The sequence below is a fragment of the Heptranchias perlo genome, chromosome 5 (genome assembly GCF_035084215.1).
Source record: "Heptranchias perlo isolate sHepPer1 chromosome 5, sHepPer1.hap1, whole genome shotgun sequence".
Classification (NCBI taxonomy): Eukaryota; Metazoa; Chordata; class Chondrichthyes; order Hexanchiformes; family Hexanchidae; genus Heptranchias; species Heptranchias perlo.
The window spans coordinates 14,984,179-15,000,442 of NC_090329.1; the positions used below are offsets into that span (position 1 = coordinate 14,984,179).

General features: G+C 44.6%; 1 protein-coding gene and 1 long non-coding RNA gene across 5 annotated transcripts in view; one reads left to right on the forward strand and one right to left on the reverse strand.

Annotated features, from left to right (window-relative positions):
• Positions 1 to 16,264, forward strand: part of LOC137321596 (uncharacterized) — a 59,612-nt gene that overhangs the window by 16,061 nt on the left and 27,287 nt on the right. The gene's annotated exons all lie outside the window — the stretch shown is intronic.
• LOC137321595 (adhesion G protein-coupled receptor B3-like) overlaps positions 15,438 to 16,264 on the reverse strand; it is a 261,507-nt gene continuing 260,680 nt past the window's right edge. For all 4 annotated transcript variants that reach the window (XM_067984040.1, XM_067984039.1, XM_067984038.1 and 1 more), the window contains one exon: positions 15,438 to 16,212. In XM_067984040.1, coding sequence (XP_067840141.1) covers positions 16,024 to 16,212 — 189 coding nt within the window. In that variant the 3' untranslated portion in view covers positions 15,438 to 16,023. The remainder of the gene's footprint in view (positions 16,213 to 16,264) is intronic.

The following is a 16,264-nucleotide window of genomic DNA, read 5'->3' on the forward strand; positions in this document are numbered from 1 at the left end:
TCTATCCGCCTTGGCTTCATATCCCTTAATAAGGAAAAATCTGTCGCTCTCAGATTTAGAATTATTAATTGAGCTCGCATCTACTGCTTTTTGAGGGAGAGAGTTCCACACTTCTACCACTCTTTACGTGAAGAAGTGTTTCCCGACTTCTCTCCTGAATGGCCTGGCTCTGATTTTAAGGTCATGTCTCCTTGTCCTCGACTCTCCCACCAGCGGAAGACGTTTCTCTCTATCTATCCTATCAATTCCTTTCAAAATCCTGAAAACCTCAATCATATCATCCCTTAACCCTTCTAAATTCCAGGGAATACCAGGTTATATAATCTCTCCTCATAATCTAACCCTTGTAACCCTGGTAACATTCTGCTGAATCTGTGCTGCACTCTTTTCTAAGGTGCAGTGCCCAGAACTGTACACAGTACCCCAGATGTGGTCTAACCAGGACTTTGTATAACTGTAGCAAAACTTCCTCCCCTTTATATTCTAGGCCTCTAGTTATAAAGGCTAACAATCCATTAGCCTTTGATTATTTTTTGTACCTGTCTATTACATTTTAGTGATCTGTGTACATGGACACCTAAATCTCTTTGGACCTCCACTGTTCCTAGCTTTCCACCATTTAAAAAATACTCAATCGATCCTTTTTTGATCCAAAATGGATGACCTCACACTTACCTGCGTTGAAATCCATCTGCCACAGTTTTGCCCACTCACTTAATCTATCAATGTCTCTTTGTAATTTTATGCTCCCGCCTACACTACTTACTGTGCCACTAATCTTTGTGTCATCGGCAAACTCGGATATATGGCTCTCTATTGTGTTATCTAAATCATTAATAAAGATACTGAATATTTGAGGCCCGAGCACAGATTCTTGTGGGACACCACTAGTTACCTCCTTCCAATTCGACTACATACCCATTATCCCTACTCTCTGTCTGCTACTTTCTAACCAATCTACTAACCAGGCCAATAATTTGCCTGTGATTCCATGAGCTTTAATGTTAGCTAACAGTCTCTTATGTGGAACCTTATCAAATGCCATCTGGAAGTCCATATTAGCTACATCCATGGACATTCCCCTGTCTACTACTTTAGTTACTTCATCAAAAAATTCAATTAGGTTCGTTAGACATGACCTACCCTTTACAAATCCATGTTGGCTCTCTCTAATCAGCTCAAATTTCTTGAAGTGCTCAGTCACTTTGTCCTTAATTATAGATTCCAATAATCTCCCCACAACAGATGTTAGACTAACAGGTCTATAATTTCTTGGTTTCTCTCTCAGTCCCACAGGTTCTAACTGGTGCTGGTGTACAGTCTCTCTCTAGTACCCCAGTCCCAGTTAGAACCTGTGGGAGTGTACCTCAGTCCCAGTTAGAACCTGTGGTACTGTACCCCATTCCCAGTTAGAACCTGTGGGAGTGTACCCCAGTCCCAGTTAGAACCTGTGGGAGTGTACCCCAGTCCCAGTTAGAACCTGTGGGAGTGTACCCCAGTGCCAGTTAGAACCTGTGGGAGTGTACCCCAGTCCCAGTTAGAACCTGTGGGAGTGTACCCCAGTCCCAGTTAGAACCTGTGGGAGTGTACCCCAGTCCCAGTTAGAACCTGTGGGAGTGTACCCCAGTCCCAGTTAGAACCTGTGCAACTGTACCCCAGTCCCAGTTAGAACCTGTGGGAGTGTACCCCAGTCCCAGTTAGAACCTGTGGGAGTGTACCCCAGTCCCAGTTAGAACCTGTGGGAGTGTACCCCAGTCCCAGTTAGAACCTGTGGGAGTGTACCCCAATCCCAGTTAGAACCTGTGGGAGTGTACTCCAGTCACACTTAGAACCTGTGCAACTGTACCCCAGTCCCAGTTAGAAGCTGTGGGAGTGTACCCCAGTCACTGTAGTAATGCAGGAAACACGGCAGCCAATTTGTGCACAGCAAGGTCCCACAAATAATGATAACCAGATAATCTGTTTTACTGATGTTGGTTGAAGGATCAATAATGGCCAGGACATCAGGGAGAACTCCCCTGCTCATCTCCGAAATAGTGCCATGGAATCTGTTACGTCCACCTGAGAGGGCAGACAGGGTCACCGTTTAACATCTCATCCGAAAGACAGCACCCCTTCAGTACTGCAATGAAGTGTGAGCCTGGATTTTGTGCTCAAGTCTCTGGAGTGGGACTTGAACCCAAAAACCTTCTGAGTCAGAGGCGAGAGTGTTATCCACTGAGCCAAGGCTGACACCTTGGTTTGAGGTTTGCAGTTCTGTTAGAATTGAAACTGCTCATGTTTTTAAAGCTGTGCAATTAATATAAATACTGCAGTGAATGTGTCTTAGGAGAAAGGAATAAGTGTATCCTACTTGTGAAGAGACCAACAGATATATACAATGCTCATTGGGCTACCCCAACGCTGTTTATTTTTTTGCATGCTGTTGCTGTCAATCATCCTCAGCCCTGCTTCCTGTGCCATTTTTGGAACTGTACAGAAGGTGGCAACCCTCTCTGTATCCTGCCATGAAAGGGACCCTATGTCGGAGTATCACATTGGCCAACAGGCCCGTGGAAGCGCACTTGAATGATTTGAAGCTTCCCTGCAGAGTGCAGCACCTTAATAACGATTATATCCATAAATGCACCACCATTTTGTGCTCTAGCAGGCAATTGAAGATGTGAAAGATGGAACCAGAGGAGCTGGCTTGAAAATGCAGTTGTTTGATTGACCAGTTCTTTCTTTTGCAGAAATAGGAACAGGAGTAGACCATTCAGCCCCTCGAGCCTGTTCTGCCATTGAATTAGATCATGACTGATCTGTACCTTAACTCCATCCACCCTCCTTGGTTCCCCAATCCTCAATACCCTTGGACAGCAAAAACCTATCAATCTCAGTTTTGAAATTTTCAATTGTTCCAGATTTCCACTACCCTAAAAAAGACTGTGTTGCTTACAAATTGTGCAGTCCGGTGCTAAACATTTACTATGAATAAAAAAGCATAAATACTTCCTTTTAAGCTGTGGCAGCTGAACTCTATAAATGTCCCAACCATTATGCAGTGTTTTCAGTAAAATTAATTTCCTGATAGGCTGTAAAACACTGCTAATATAAGATTGCTTTCTATTTCAATTAAAATTCTGCAGGCACTGCTGTTAAACGTGTGTAAATGGAACTGATACGTTGATACAGAAACACTAACACACATAACCTTGTGGGAAAGAAGGGGCTTCGTTTTAATTCTTTTATATTGTATTGAGATGATTGATTTAAGGTGACTATTATTTTTGGTAATTGTATGAGATTTCATTTTGAATCCGTTGACCCATGGTGGTGTTTAGGTGGTAAGGATGGTTTGCGTACTCCTGGCACTATTTTCCCCTCCTCTCCTGAAGGGATTGAGGGTTTTTTTCCCCTTTGGATGCGGGCGGAAAGCTTGGCGGTTATGGGTGGGCCGTCTGTTATACATCCTATCCTGATTTTCCTTTCCATTGGCTTCATTGCGCCTGATTGGCCAGTTTCTCCGCCTGCATCTAAAGGGAAAATCACCCATTGACTCCTTCCGGGCCTTCCTGCTCCTTCACAGGTGACCGGCCATTCGCTAGGACCTTGCCCGAATTGCCATTATTCATGAATGATCCTCGGCAGTGAGCGTCGGGAGGCATTTCTGTGCGGGCCAGATACTCTCCTTTGCCAAATGCAGAGTTCCAGCAGGGGTCACTGGAAAACGATCAGGAGTGAGGACCCTGGCTGATATTCTTACCTTCTCAATCCTCAACCCTCCTCCAACTGGAGTCAACTGATTCAGTACCGACTCAACCTGGAACTTTCTCAGTCTGTGTGACTCAGCTACTCCTGCCTTAACCATGTTATCCTAAATCAGGTACTCACTAAATTGCTGAGTAAACAAAATGATTAACTGAGGTAGTTATTATGAGGGGAGGGAATGGAGTGGATCCAATTCACGTCCGCAATGTTGCAAATCTAAATCACAATGTCAAACACATGAATTTCTGACGCAAAGGTGAGAAGGTGAGAGTCCATTATTTCACACTTACCACAATGAAAGTATACGGTCTCCCTCATGGAAAAGGTACTAACATTTATGTGTTGAAGTGAAGCTAGTGTCTTCCAGACAGCTGGTGGCTTCATTTTAGTGCTGTGGAAATTAAATCCCACTTTTCTCTTTGGCATCCACTCGAGGTCAATAATCTATTTATGGCAAACCTATGCAATTTGTCAAATTAAACAGTCTGCATCCAGGATTGGCCTGGAGTCTCCAGGAATTGAAGATTAACCTCCAGGACACTGCTGTGAGTAATCCAGGAGAAAAATCATAGGGTTATTAAAAAAAAAAGGTTTTTGCATTTTCTTCGAATAATTCCGCTTATTAGTTATAAAAATATTGCAGATGGGAAAAAAGGCTGTTTGACTGACAGTCAAGAATCATCCATCCAATTGGGTAACAAAGTGTTTTTTCGCTTTCCGATTGGCTGTGGGAAGGTGCCATGAGGATGGACGTGTTGGGTGACCAATGGTGGGAGTGGGGGGGTCGGGGCAGTTGGCGGCAGTTGGTCATGTGATGAAACCTCCAGGAATACATCCAATCAGAGTTGGCAACACTAAATGTGTCTGATGTCACATTCTCAATCATTAGGTGACAGATTTAGTTAATTCTGACTAACTCCAAATTGAGCGTTTTAGCTTATCGCCATCAGTAAATTAAAAGACTGTTTATCGGACTTTGGGTCATTCCCATTTCGACGGCAAGTAAAGGTGCTCTTTGCTCAATAACTAAAAAATTCGTTCATGGGATGTGGGCGTCGTTGGCGAGGCCGGCATTTATTGCCCATCCCTAATTGCCCTTGAGAAGGTGGTGGTGAGCCGCCTTCTTGAACCGCTGCAGTCCGTGTGGTGACGGTTCTCCCAGAGTGCTGTTAGGAAGGGAGTTCCAGGATTTTGACCCAGCGACGATGAAGGAATGGTGATATATTTCCAAGTCGGGATGGTGTGTGACTTGGAGGGGAACGTGCAGGTGGTGTTGTTCTCATGTGCCTGCTGCCCTTGTCTTTCTAGGTGGTAGAGGTCGCGGGTTTGGGAGGTGTTGTCGAAGAAACCTTGGCAAGTTGCTGCAGTGCATCCTGTGGATGGTACACACTGCAGCCACAGTGCGCCGGTGGTGAAGGGAGTGAATGTTTAGGGTGGTGGATGGGGTGCCAATCAAGCGGGCTGCTTTGTCCTGGATGGTGTCGAGCTTCTTGAGTGTTGTTGGAGCTGCACTCATCCAGGCAAGTGGAGATTATTCCATCACACTCCTGACTTGTGCCTTGTAGATGGTGGAAAGGCTTTGGGGAGTCAGGAGGTGAGTCACTCGCCGCAGAATACCCAGCCTCTGACCTGCTCTTGCAGCCACAGTATTTATATGGCTGGTCCAGTTAAGTTTCTGGTCAATGGTGACCCCGAAGATGTTGATGGTGGGGGATTCGGCGATGGTAATGCCGTTGAATGTCAAGGGGAGGTGGTTAGACTCTCTCTTATTGGAGATGGTCATTGCCTGGCACTTATCTGGCGCGAATGTTACCTGCCACTTATCAGCCCAAGCCTGGATGTTGTCCAGGTCTTGCTGTATGCGGGCTCGGACTGCTTCATTATCTGAGGGGTTGAGAATGGAACTGAACAGTGTGCAATCATCAGCGAATATCTCCATTTCTGACCTTATGATGGAGGGAAGGTCATTGATGAAGCAGCTGAAGATTGTTGGGTCTAGGACACTGCCCTGAGGAACTCCTGCAGCAATGTCTTGGGGCTGAGATGATTGGCCTCCAACAACCACTATCATCTTCCTTTGTGCTAGGAACATAGGAACAGGAGTAGGCCATTCAGCCCCTCGTGCCTGTTCCGCCATTTGATAAGATCATGGCTGATCTGTGATCTAACTCCATATACCTGCCTTTGGCCCATATCCCTTAATGCCTTTGGTTGCCAAAAAGCTATCTATCTCAGATTTAAATTTAACAATTGAGCTAGTATCAATTGCCGTTTGCGGAAGAGAGTTCCAAACTTCTACAACCCTTTGTGTGTAAAAATGTTTTCTAATCTCACTCCTGAAAGGTCTGGCTCTAATTTTTAGACTGTGCCCCCTACTCCTAGAATCCCCAACCAGCGGAAATAGTTTCTTTCTATCCACCCTCTCCGTTCCCCTTAATATCTTATAAACTTCGATCAGATCACCCCTTAACCTTCGAAACTCTAGAGAATACAACCCCAATTTGTGTAATCTCTCCTCGTAACTTAACCCTTGAAGTCCAGGTATCATTCTAGTAAACCTACGCTGCACTCCCACCACGGCCAATATGTCCTTCCGAAGGTGCGGTGCCCAGAAATGCTCACAGTACTCCAGGTGCGGTCTAACCAGGGTTTTGTATAGCTGCAGCATAACTTCTACCCCCTTGTACTCCAGTCCTCCAGATATAAAGGCCAGCATTCCATTAGCCTTCTTGATTATTTTCTGCACCTGTTCATGACACTTCAATGATCTATGTACCTGAACCCCTAAGTCCCTTTGGACATCCACTGTTTTTAAACTTTTTACTATTTAGAAAGTACCCTGTTCTATCCTTTTTTGATCCAAAGTGGATGACCTCACAGTTGTCTACATTGAATTCCATTTGCCACAGTTTTGCCCATTCACCTAATCTATCAATATCGCTTTGAAATTTTATGTTTTCATCTACACTGCTTACAATGCCACCAATCTTTGTGTCATCGGCAAACTTAGATATGAGACTTTCTATGCCTTCATCTAAGTCGTTAATAAATATTGTGAATAATTGAGGCCCCAAGACAGATCCCTGCGGGACTCCACTAGTCACATCCTGCCAATGTGAGTTCTTACCCATTATCCCTACTCTCTGTCGCCTTTCACTCAGCCAATTTCCTAACCAAGTTCGTACTTTTCCCTCAATTCCATGGGCTTCTATCTTAGCTACTCCAGCCACTGGAGAGTTTTCCCCCTGATTCCCATTGACTTCAATTTTACTAGGGCTCCTTGGTGCCACACTCGGTCAAATGCTGCCTTGATGTCAAGGGCAGTTACTCTCTCCTCACCTCTGGAATTTAGCTCTTTGGTCCATGTTTGGACCAAGGCTGTCATGAGGTCTGGAGCCGGCTGGTCCTGGCGGAACCCAAACTGAGCATCGATGAGCAGGTTATTGGTGAGTAAGTGTCGATTGATAGCACTGTCGACGACACCTTCCATCACTTTGCTGATGATTGAGAGTAGGCTGATGGGGCGGTAATTGGCCGGATTGGATTTGTCCTGCTTTTTGTGGACAGGACATACCTGGGCAATTTTCCACATTGTCGGTTAGGTGCCAATGTTGTAGCTGTACTGGAACAGCTTGGCTAGAGGCGCGGCTAGTTCTGGAGCACAAGTCTTCAGCACTACAGCCGGGATGTTGTCTAAAGTTCTTTAACATTCACGAGTCGGGGTGTTTGTTTGACGCCGAGTTGCAGGAGACAGCTTTGACAAACTTGTGTACTGCGTTGCTCTGCTCAGGGACTGTGCTAAATTAGCAGTTGACTTCAGCAGCAATAAATCCATCACCCTGTACTTTTATAGGGCAATTGACCACACTTGAGCAAGATGAAACACTGGCCTTGGTGAAGTGTTCAATGTCATTTTCCTTAGTTGCTACAGTGTAAATCTTTATTTGAAGAAAACAGCATATATTTAAATAGCTGATGCAACAGAGGTAAAATGTTAATGTTCTTGCAGCAACTCCAGGCAACGCACATTGACACAAAGTCGATCTGTCTGTGCTTATTTTAAATTTCATAGAGTTAGGATACACTTTCTTAAGCTTTAAAGCATTTTTTTTTAAAGTTTGATCATTTCCTTTCTTACTCTTGATAATTTCTCTCCCCGCAAACCCCCCTCCTCCCTCCCGCCCCACCACTTTAAGAGATTAACTTTCAATTCCTGGAGACTCCTGGACAATCCTGGAGGGCTGGAAACCTGACATATAATCTGTACTCAGATCCAAGTTCCATTTGGACACAGTAAACAATGGCCCTCACACTAATCGCTTCCGGACTAGGAAGTAATAATGTAACGGTAATATTTTCCCGCCCATGTATATTTTTAGACCTCACTTGTAAAGGTCATTCCCCCCTCCCCCCCTCCAATCTTTTCATTCACAAATTGTGGCCTAGAAATCTGATGGCGCCACGCCCGTTTTTCCGGGACTAAATGGGTGCCGAAGCCTTCGCCTCCAACATGGCGGGCAGGAAGCGCGTGCTCATTACGAGCTGGAAGTTGGCCGCCCGCCTTATTGGTATAGGTAATAAAATAGGCGTCCAGGACCCGTGCATGAAACAGGGGTTAGGCCCTTTACATATGCAAATAAGGGGTCTAACACCCTGTTTGAGGCCCCCTGTTGTTTTCCTGAGCACAGCGAGCACCAGGAAAACCAGGTCTACCAAAAAGGTAAGTTTTTAAAAAATACTTACCTGAGCAGGAGTGCTTCTCCCGGCTGCATTGCCGTCCTGCAGATCATTGCCTGCCACCGGTAACCCACCTCCTCCTTCCCAATCCTCTTCCTTCCCTTGTTTTCTTACTGCCGGCGATGCAGTGGCCCAAAATTCCAAGTGCGTTCGCCGGTCCCATTTAAATGAAGCCCGAGGCCCAATATTGGGTGTGCTTCGGGCCTCCCCACTCAGGCGCAGGGATTGTTCCCTTTCTAGGCCTGGGATTCAGGCAACAGAAGAAGAGATGAGTTATGGATCAGGCTGTACCTTTGTCACAGGCAGATCTTCATTAGCTCACAGAAAGTCACAACGGTAATTTTCTCACCCAAGGTAGAATATTGAACTGGATAAGAAAATGGATTAAGAGTATGTGTGAGCGGTGTAGTGCCAGACTCAGGGATCATACCACGGAGGTAAATTAGGGTTCCCAACTCTGGCTGGAAGTTTCATCACATGACTGCCTCCCTCCAACTGCCCCGCCCCCATTGGTTGCCCAATATGTCCATTCCCATGGCGCACCGCCTCCCTAGGCCAATTGAACAGACTCTTCATTACATAAGAACATAAGAAATAGGAGCAGGAGTAGGCCAATCGGCCCCTCGAGCCTGCTCCGCCATTCAATAAGATCATGGCTGATCTGATCCTAACCTCAAATTTAAATTCATGTCCAATTTCCTGCCCGCTCCCCGTAACCCCTAATTCCCTTTACTTCTAGGAAACTGTCTATTTCTGTTTTAAATTTATTCAATGATGTAGCTTCCACAGCTTCCTGGGGCAGCAAATTTCACAGACCTACTACCCTCTGAGTGAAGAAGTTTCTCCTCATCTCAGTTTTGAAAGAGCCCCTTATTCTAAGATTATGCCCTTTTGGATTATTCTTAACTGTCAGTCAAACAGGCTTTTCTTTCCTGACTCCTATATTTTTATAACTAATAAACAAAAGGGTTGAAAGAACATAATATTTTTAACGCCCCTATAACTTTTCTCCAGGGTTTGCTCCCAGCATTGTCCTGGAGATTAATCTTCAATTCCTGGAGTCTCCAGGGCAATCCTTGAAAGTTGGCAACCCTAATGCGTTTTTGGTGACATAAATGACTTGGATGTAGAAACCAATTGCAAGTTTGTTGTATTTGCGGGTGACTTTAAAACTGCTTTTATACTATGACACTCTTGTGCTAGGAGTCACTGGTTCCTGATGCCCGGGTCTTATACAGCTGGTTGCAACCAGAAGCTGCACCTGACGGGGTGGCGATGGGGAAGAGCCATTTTTTAATCTTCTGGTTGCAGCCGGTTGGACAAGACTCAAGCGTCAGTGTTAGTGTAGGTCTCCCATAATATAAAAACAGGGAGTGCAATAAGAGCTGGAGGATGACATGATTCATTTGCAGAAGGCAGGAAAGATAAATTTAATACTGACAAATGCAAATCATTGCATGTTGGGTGAAAAAGTATTAGTATTCAGTGAAAGGAATGCAATTGGCACAGGAAGACTTTGCAAGGGGCAGCAGATTTGTCACTTTCAATGTTGAAACAAGGTGGAGAAGAAATTAAAACCAGCAGAATGTTGGCATACATTGTCGGAACAGTAGAGTACTCGTCTGCAGAGCTCATCGCTGATAAGCTCTATAGGTTCTTATAGGTTCTATTATGCATTTATCAGACCTCACATGGGAGTAGTGCACAGTTCGGTTCTCCACACTTTAAATGGGACATAAATGCATTGGCGAATGTGAAGAGTAAAGCAAGGAGAATAATCCAAAGTGCAAAGGCGATGAGCTATGAGGAAAGACCAGGCCTTACGGTCTAGAGGCATTTCCTACATGGCAACAGTGACTACACTTCAAAAGTAATTCATTGGCTGTAAAATGCTTTGGGACGTCCTGAGGTTCTGAAAGGCGTTACATAAATGCAAGTTCTTTCTTTCCTTTTCTAGAGACATGGCTAACAGAGACTCCCATGGTGGTATATAAAGAAAGAAGACAGAATTTGCATTTCATAGCACTTTTCACAGCCACAGGATGTTCTCAAGCACGTCACAGCTAATTAAATACTTTTGAAGTGTAGTCACTCTTGCAGTGTTGAGTTTAGTGCCAGCAGCCATTTTGTGCACAGCAAGACCGCACAAACAGCAAAGTGGTAATGATCAGTTAATCTGTTTTAGTGATGTCGGTGGGGGAATAACTATTGTCCAGGACAATGGGAGAACTCCCCTGCTCTTCTTCAAAGGGCGCCATGGAATCTTTTATGTCTACCTGCAAAAGCAAATAGGGCCTCGGTTTAATGTCTCACCTGAAAGACAGCACCTCAACAGTGCAGCACTCCCTGAATACTGCCCAGAAGTGTCAGCCTAGTTTATTTGTTGAAGTCTCTGGAGTTGAATCCACAACCTTCTGACGAGGAAGTGACAGTGCTTTCACTAAGCCAAGGCTGACACCTTACTATGAAGTAACATGGATATGGTGAACCCAAAATGTTTTTTGTTAAGACAGGCCAGTACAGGACAAAGGGTCTTAAATCTCAGCCACTGAGAAATCAATTTTAAACAAATGTTAGAAACAATCTCTTTACTCAAAGGGTGGTGGATATTTAGAATGATTTAACATGGGAAGGAGATGGAGTCAAGAGGCAACAACCTTAAAATTCTGTGACTGCTCTTGATTTTTACGATGAGTTCCTCGACTCCTTTACCAGGATGTCCTCAGAAACGTCCCCTGGTTATCAGTTCCATCCAGCTGAGGCAAATGCTACTTGGTGCCTGACTGATACACTTACTGCATTCTCAGAGACTTTGGAGATGGTAAACCAGCAGAGTAGAAAAAGTAACTGAAATGGAAGTTCCTTCTGCTGAACTAGAAACAAAGACCCCAGGGACATGATTACAAGTTTAAGAAACAGTAAAGGAAACATGATTTAACGCATGATCTCTTCATACAGTTGAGAACTTAGAGCGTCAACTTCGATCAAGCACAGGGAAGGCACAATCTGTTGAATCATCCAAGGTAGCGTCTTGACTTAGGAGGGAGTGATAGGGGAGAAACTTGAATCTGGGTTGAGATGGAGACTATTTGGAACACAAATTATAGACTTGCAACCCTAAAAAGAAAAAAAACTAAATGTATTTACCAGAATGTGTACAGCCTAGAAATAAGTGGAGAAAAATGTGAGCATGGAGCAAGGAACATAGGAACAGGAGTAGGCCATTCAGCCCTTTGAGCCTGTTCCGCCATTCAATTAGATCATGGCTGATCTGTAACTCCATTTACCCGCTTTGGTTCAGTAACCCTTTACACCCTTGCCTAATAAAAATCTATCAATTTGAGTTTTAAAATTTTCAATTGACCCCCAGCCTCAATAGCTTTTTTGGCGGAATTTCCACTACCCAGTATACAGATATCTCCCTGAGAGAGGGTCTGAGAGACCCCAGTTAATGTTTAGATATGAACAGAATGCCTGAGGCAGACTGACGCAGACAAACCTTAGCTGCCGATTTACCTCAGCTGCTGATGACCCCAGGCTGATGATCTGCAGCTGCCTGCTTGGCGGACAATGGATTGATTGTGGGTGAGCTGATATATTTTTGGCTATGTTGCTGTTGTGGATGTAAATTGTTCTGTTATATTCAGCCTTTTGCTGAACTAATGTCACCTGAAGTGAGATTTGTGTATGTGAAGAAATCTGATGATAAATAAACAATTATTTAATCTATTTATTGGTGCACTTAACCATACTCGAGCCTGACGCACGCCTCCCCTCGCCTTGGCTAGTGATCCTCAGTCTGGTCCACCAGAGATAGTGGTCCGTTGGAGTTTGTGTATCAGAATTATAGAGTGCAGGGGGACAGCTTGGAAGCTGATGAGGAGGGCATTGGAGAAATGAAGCCTTGAGGTAACAGAAGCATGGATGAGGGTACTGATAAGTGGCAAGTAACGTTCACGCCAGACAAGTGCCAGGCAATGACCATCTCCAACAAGAGAGTCTAACCACCTCCCCTTGACATTCAACGGCATTACCATTGCCCAATCCCCCACCATCAACATCCTGGGGGTCACTATTGACCAGAAACTTAACTGGACCAGCGATATAAATACTGTGGCTATGAGAGCAGGTCAGAGGCTGAGTATTCTGCGGCGAGTGACTCACCTCCTGACTCCCCAAAGCCTTTCCACCATCTACAAGGCACAAGTCAGGCGTGTGATGGAATACTCTCCACTTGCCTGGATGAGTGCAGCTCCAACAACACAAGAAGCTCGACACCATCCAGGACAAAGCAGCCCGCTTGATTGGCGCCCCATCCACCACCCTAAAACAGAATCTGCACTTTCCCCTTCCAAGTCGCACACAATCTCGAGTTGGAAATATATCGCCGTTCCTTCATCATCGCTGGGTCAAAATCCTGGAACTCCCTACCTAACAGCACTGTGGGAGAACCTTCACCACATGGACTGTAGCGGTTCAAGAAGGCGGCTCACCACCATCTTCTCAAGGGCAATTAGGGATGGGCAATAAATGCTGGCCTTGCCGACGACGCCCACATCCCATGAATGAATAAAAAAAAATCAGCAGCAGTAGAAGTGAGGGGAAGGCAGAGTTGGGCAATGTTGCAGAGGAGAAAGTAAGCAATCTTAGTGCTAGGATATGGGGGTCTGAATCTCAGCTAGAGGTTGAACACGACGCTTTGGTGCAGCTCCTGTGGTCAGCTGAGAGGATGGTGCAGTCAATAGCGAGGGTAGTTTTGTTGGGAACTAAATAAGATGTTCAATTGGAGGTAATTCTGACTAATCCAGCTTTGACAACACAGAGATGATTGTGGAGTCGAGGGTGGTGGTGGAAAGGTAGAGCTGGGTGTCATCACCATACAAGAGGAAACTGTCCCCAGACTATGGATGACATCGAGGAAGGGCAGCACGTAAATGGTAAAAAGGAGCAGATCCAGGACAGAATTTTGGGAACTAGAGGAGAGTTTACTGCTGGAGATGTGGTCTTTGTGTTGGGACAGGTTAAGAATGGAACCATGTGAGGGCAGTTCTATGAAGGTGAACCATTGAGGGGAAGCAGTGGAGGAGGATAGAGTGATTGACAATGTTGAATTTAGAGGAAAGCAGGCCACCGTTGCAGGGTGTCTTTGGTGACTTTGACCAGGGCAGATGTCAGACTGAAGGGATTCAGAGAACGGAGGGGCAGATAAGCATGGAGGAGGAGGAGGGCGGGGTGGGGGGTTGGTGGTGAAGAATCCAAGGACAGTGGATAGGAAAAGGAGATTGGAAATGGGGCAGTAGTTAGAGAGAAAATAAGGGTCAAGGGTGGGCATTTTGAAGATGATGGCAGTTTTGAAGGGAACGTGTCTGAGCAAAGGGAGCCATTAATGATGTTTGCGAGTATTGGTGCAAGGAAAGGTAGTAGAGTGGTCAGGAATTGGGTGGGCATGGGATTGAAAGAGCAGGTAGTAGGTCTCAAGGAAGAAATGAGTCTAGTGATGGTGGGGAGATGAGAGAGAAACTACAGAGTGATAAGGAGTCAGGGGTTGGTATGATGAGGAAGAGGGGAGGAAAAATAAATGGCTTTGGCAGTTGCATGGATAATATCAGGCTTGTGAGATGAAAAATCCATAAATGCTTTGGAGGTGAAGGTGGAGAGGGTAGAGGACGGGGCAAAAATGAGGCTTTTTTTTTGTTGGTGAGAGGTGTCTGAGATTGCCCTTACCCTCAAGAATGACTCAGGAGTAGTAGATTCAACTGTGGAGAGACAGGCACCTCATCTGGATTAAGATGGTTAAGCCAAGTGTGGCAGTAGAGTGCAGAGAGAGTCCGCCTGAAAAGCAACAGGCTGCAAACAGTGAAATTTCCTTTCCTCCTCTCCTGAAGGCGCTGAGCCTCGCTGCATCAGTGTGGTCACGCTCCAGCATTTCATTTTATGTGTGAGCCTAGACAAGTGAGTTTTGGGCCGCTATTCAACCATGGGTGGATGTCACAGCTGAGACTGATTCTGTCTCGAATTTAAAATTCTCATTCTTGTTTTCAAATCCCTCCATGGCCTCGCCCCTCCCTATCTCTGTAACCTCCTCCAGCCCTACAATCCTCTGAGATCTCTGCGCTCCTCCAATTCTGGCCTCTTGCGCATCCCCGATTTTAATCGCTCCACCATTGGCGGCCGTGCCTTCAGCTGCCTAGGCCCTAAGCTCTGGAATTCCCTCCATAAATCTCTCCGCCTCTGTATCTCTCTCTCTCTCTCTCTCATGCTTTAAGATTCTCCTTAAAACCTACTTCTTTAGCCAAGCTTATCATCTCCTTATGTGACTCGGTGTCAAATTTTGTTTGGATGTTTCACTACGTTAAATGCAAATTGTTGTTCTCACCCAATTCCCACTTTCCAGCGGGAGGCACTGGATAACAATCAGGAGTGGGAACAGTGGCTAATTTCTTCCCACCCTTCCCCAGGGACATTGACACTTATCCCAGCAGCCCCTACGGTTGACCCAGGTGAGATCAGCTGCCCAAGCACAAGAGGGGAAATCAAATCTTGTCTGTGCTGATTTGTAGAGATCAGCTCCTTTACTCACTAAGAAAGAACTTGCATTTATATAGCACCTTTCCTGACCTCAGGACGTCCCAAAGCACTTTACAGTCAATGAAGTGCTTTTTGGAGTGTAGTCAGTGTTGTAATGTAGAAAACGCAGCAGCCAATTTGCGCGCTAAGGCGTTGGGAAAGCTCATGTACTAATAGAAATTTGCATGTTAGAAGTTTTCAGCCCATCTTTCACTTGGTGTGCCTGTTTTTTTTTTAACTTGACGTGCAATATCCAGTTCCAATGGTACACTCACAATTGTGAAATCACCGTGAACTATAATTGTCAAATGCAGACTCTGAAAATCTACAAAATGTAGGAAGTAGATGAAACTAATATGTAGACAAAAATTTATTTACACCATACAACATTTTAAATATTTTATACACGTTTGCAGCCAAGAAAGCTATTTCTGCGCTTTCATGTGAAATCTGCAATAATAAAGATGTGAAATATATTATTCATATAAAAGTGAGAGTATTACTTTATTGCATTGAAAGCAATGAAGAATGTAGCTCAACAACCATTCATTTAAATGACAGAAAATTGTTTGCTTTTATATTATAAAGTAAAAAGTGTAGTAATGGCCAAACAGACTGTTATAAATCTTAAAAACTGCATAAATATATACATTGTGCTTCACGGTGAAGTTTTCTTTTTAAAACTAAACCAAATGAAGCTTTTACAACATGTATCTTTGCTTGAGGTTTATCTATAAAGATTACCTTACAAATTCATTCCACATTAACGTACAACACATGATGGTAATAATTGTACATCTTGTATTCTCACTAAATAAGGTAGTGAGAAATGTTAAAGACATGGACATCTTATTCCTGGTGCATAAAGTCCCTAAATTACTCTAAGAGAGTCCAGACATACAGACCAGGCCGTCGTAAAAATTTTTGAAGTGCAAGTGCAAGAGATTTTACTTGTGATTGACTTTGAATTTAAACTTCAGTTTGAAAATCCCCTTCCTGCACGTCTAAGGGTATGGAGAGACACTTTTCCCATTCTGCTTGTCTTAATTCTAATGCTTCTTTTGCATCTGCATCCAATACATTCATTGGCGAATAGTGTTGGTAGTCACTAGGGTTCTTGTAAGTATCCCATTCATGCTTGCTGGGTGTTGGGTTGTCCTGCGGAAACACATCAATACAGAGTTAGGGGTAGTTGGAGCTTTACTAACTA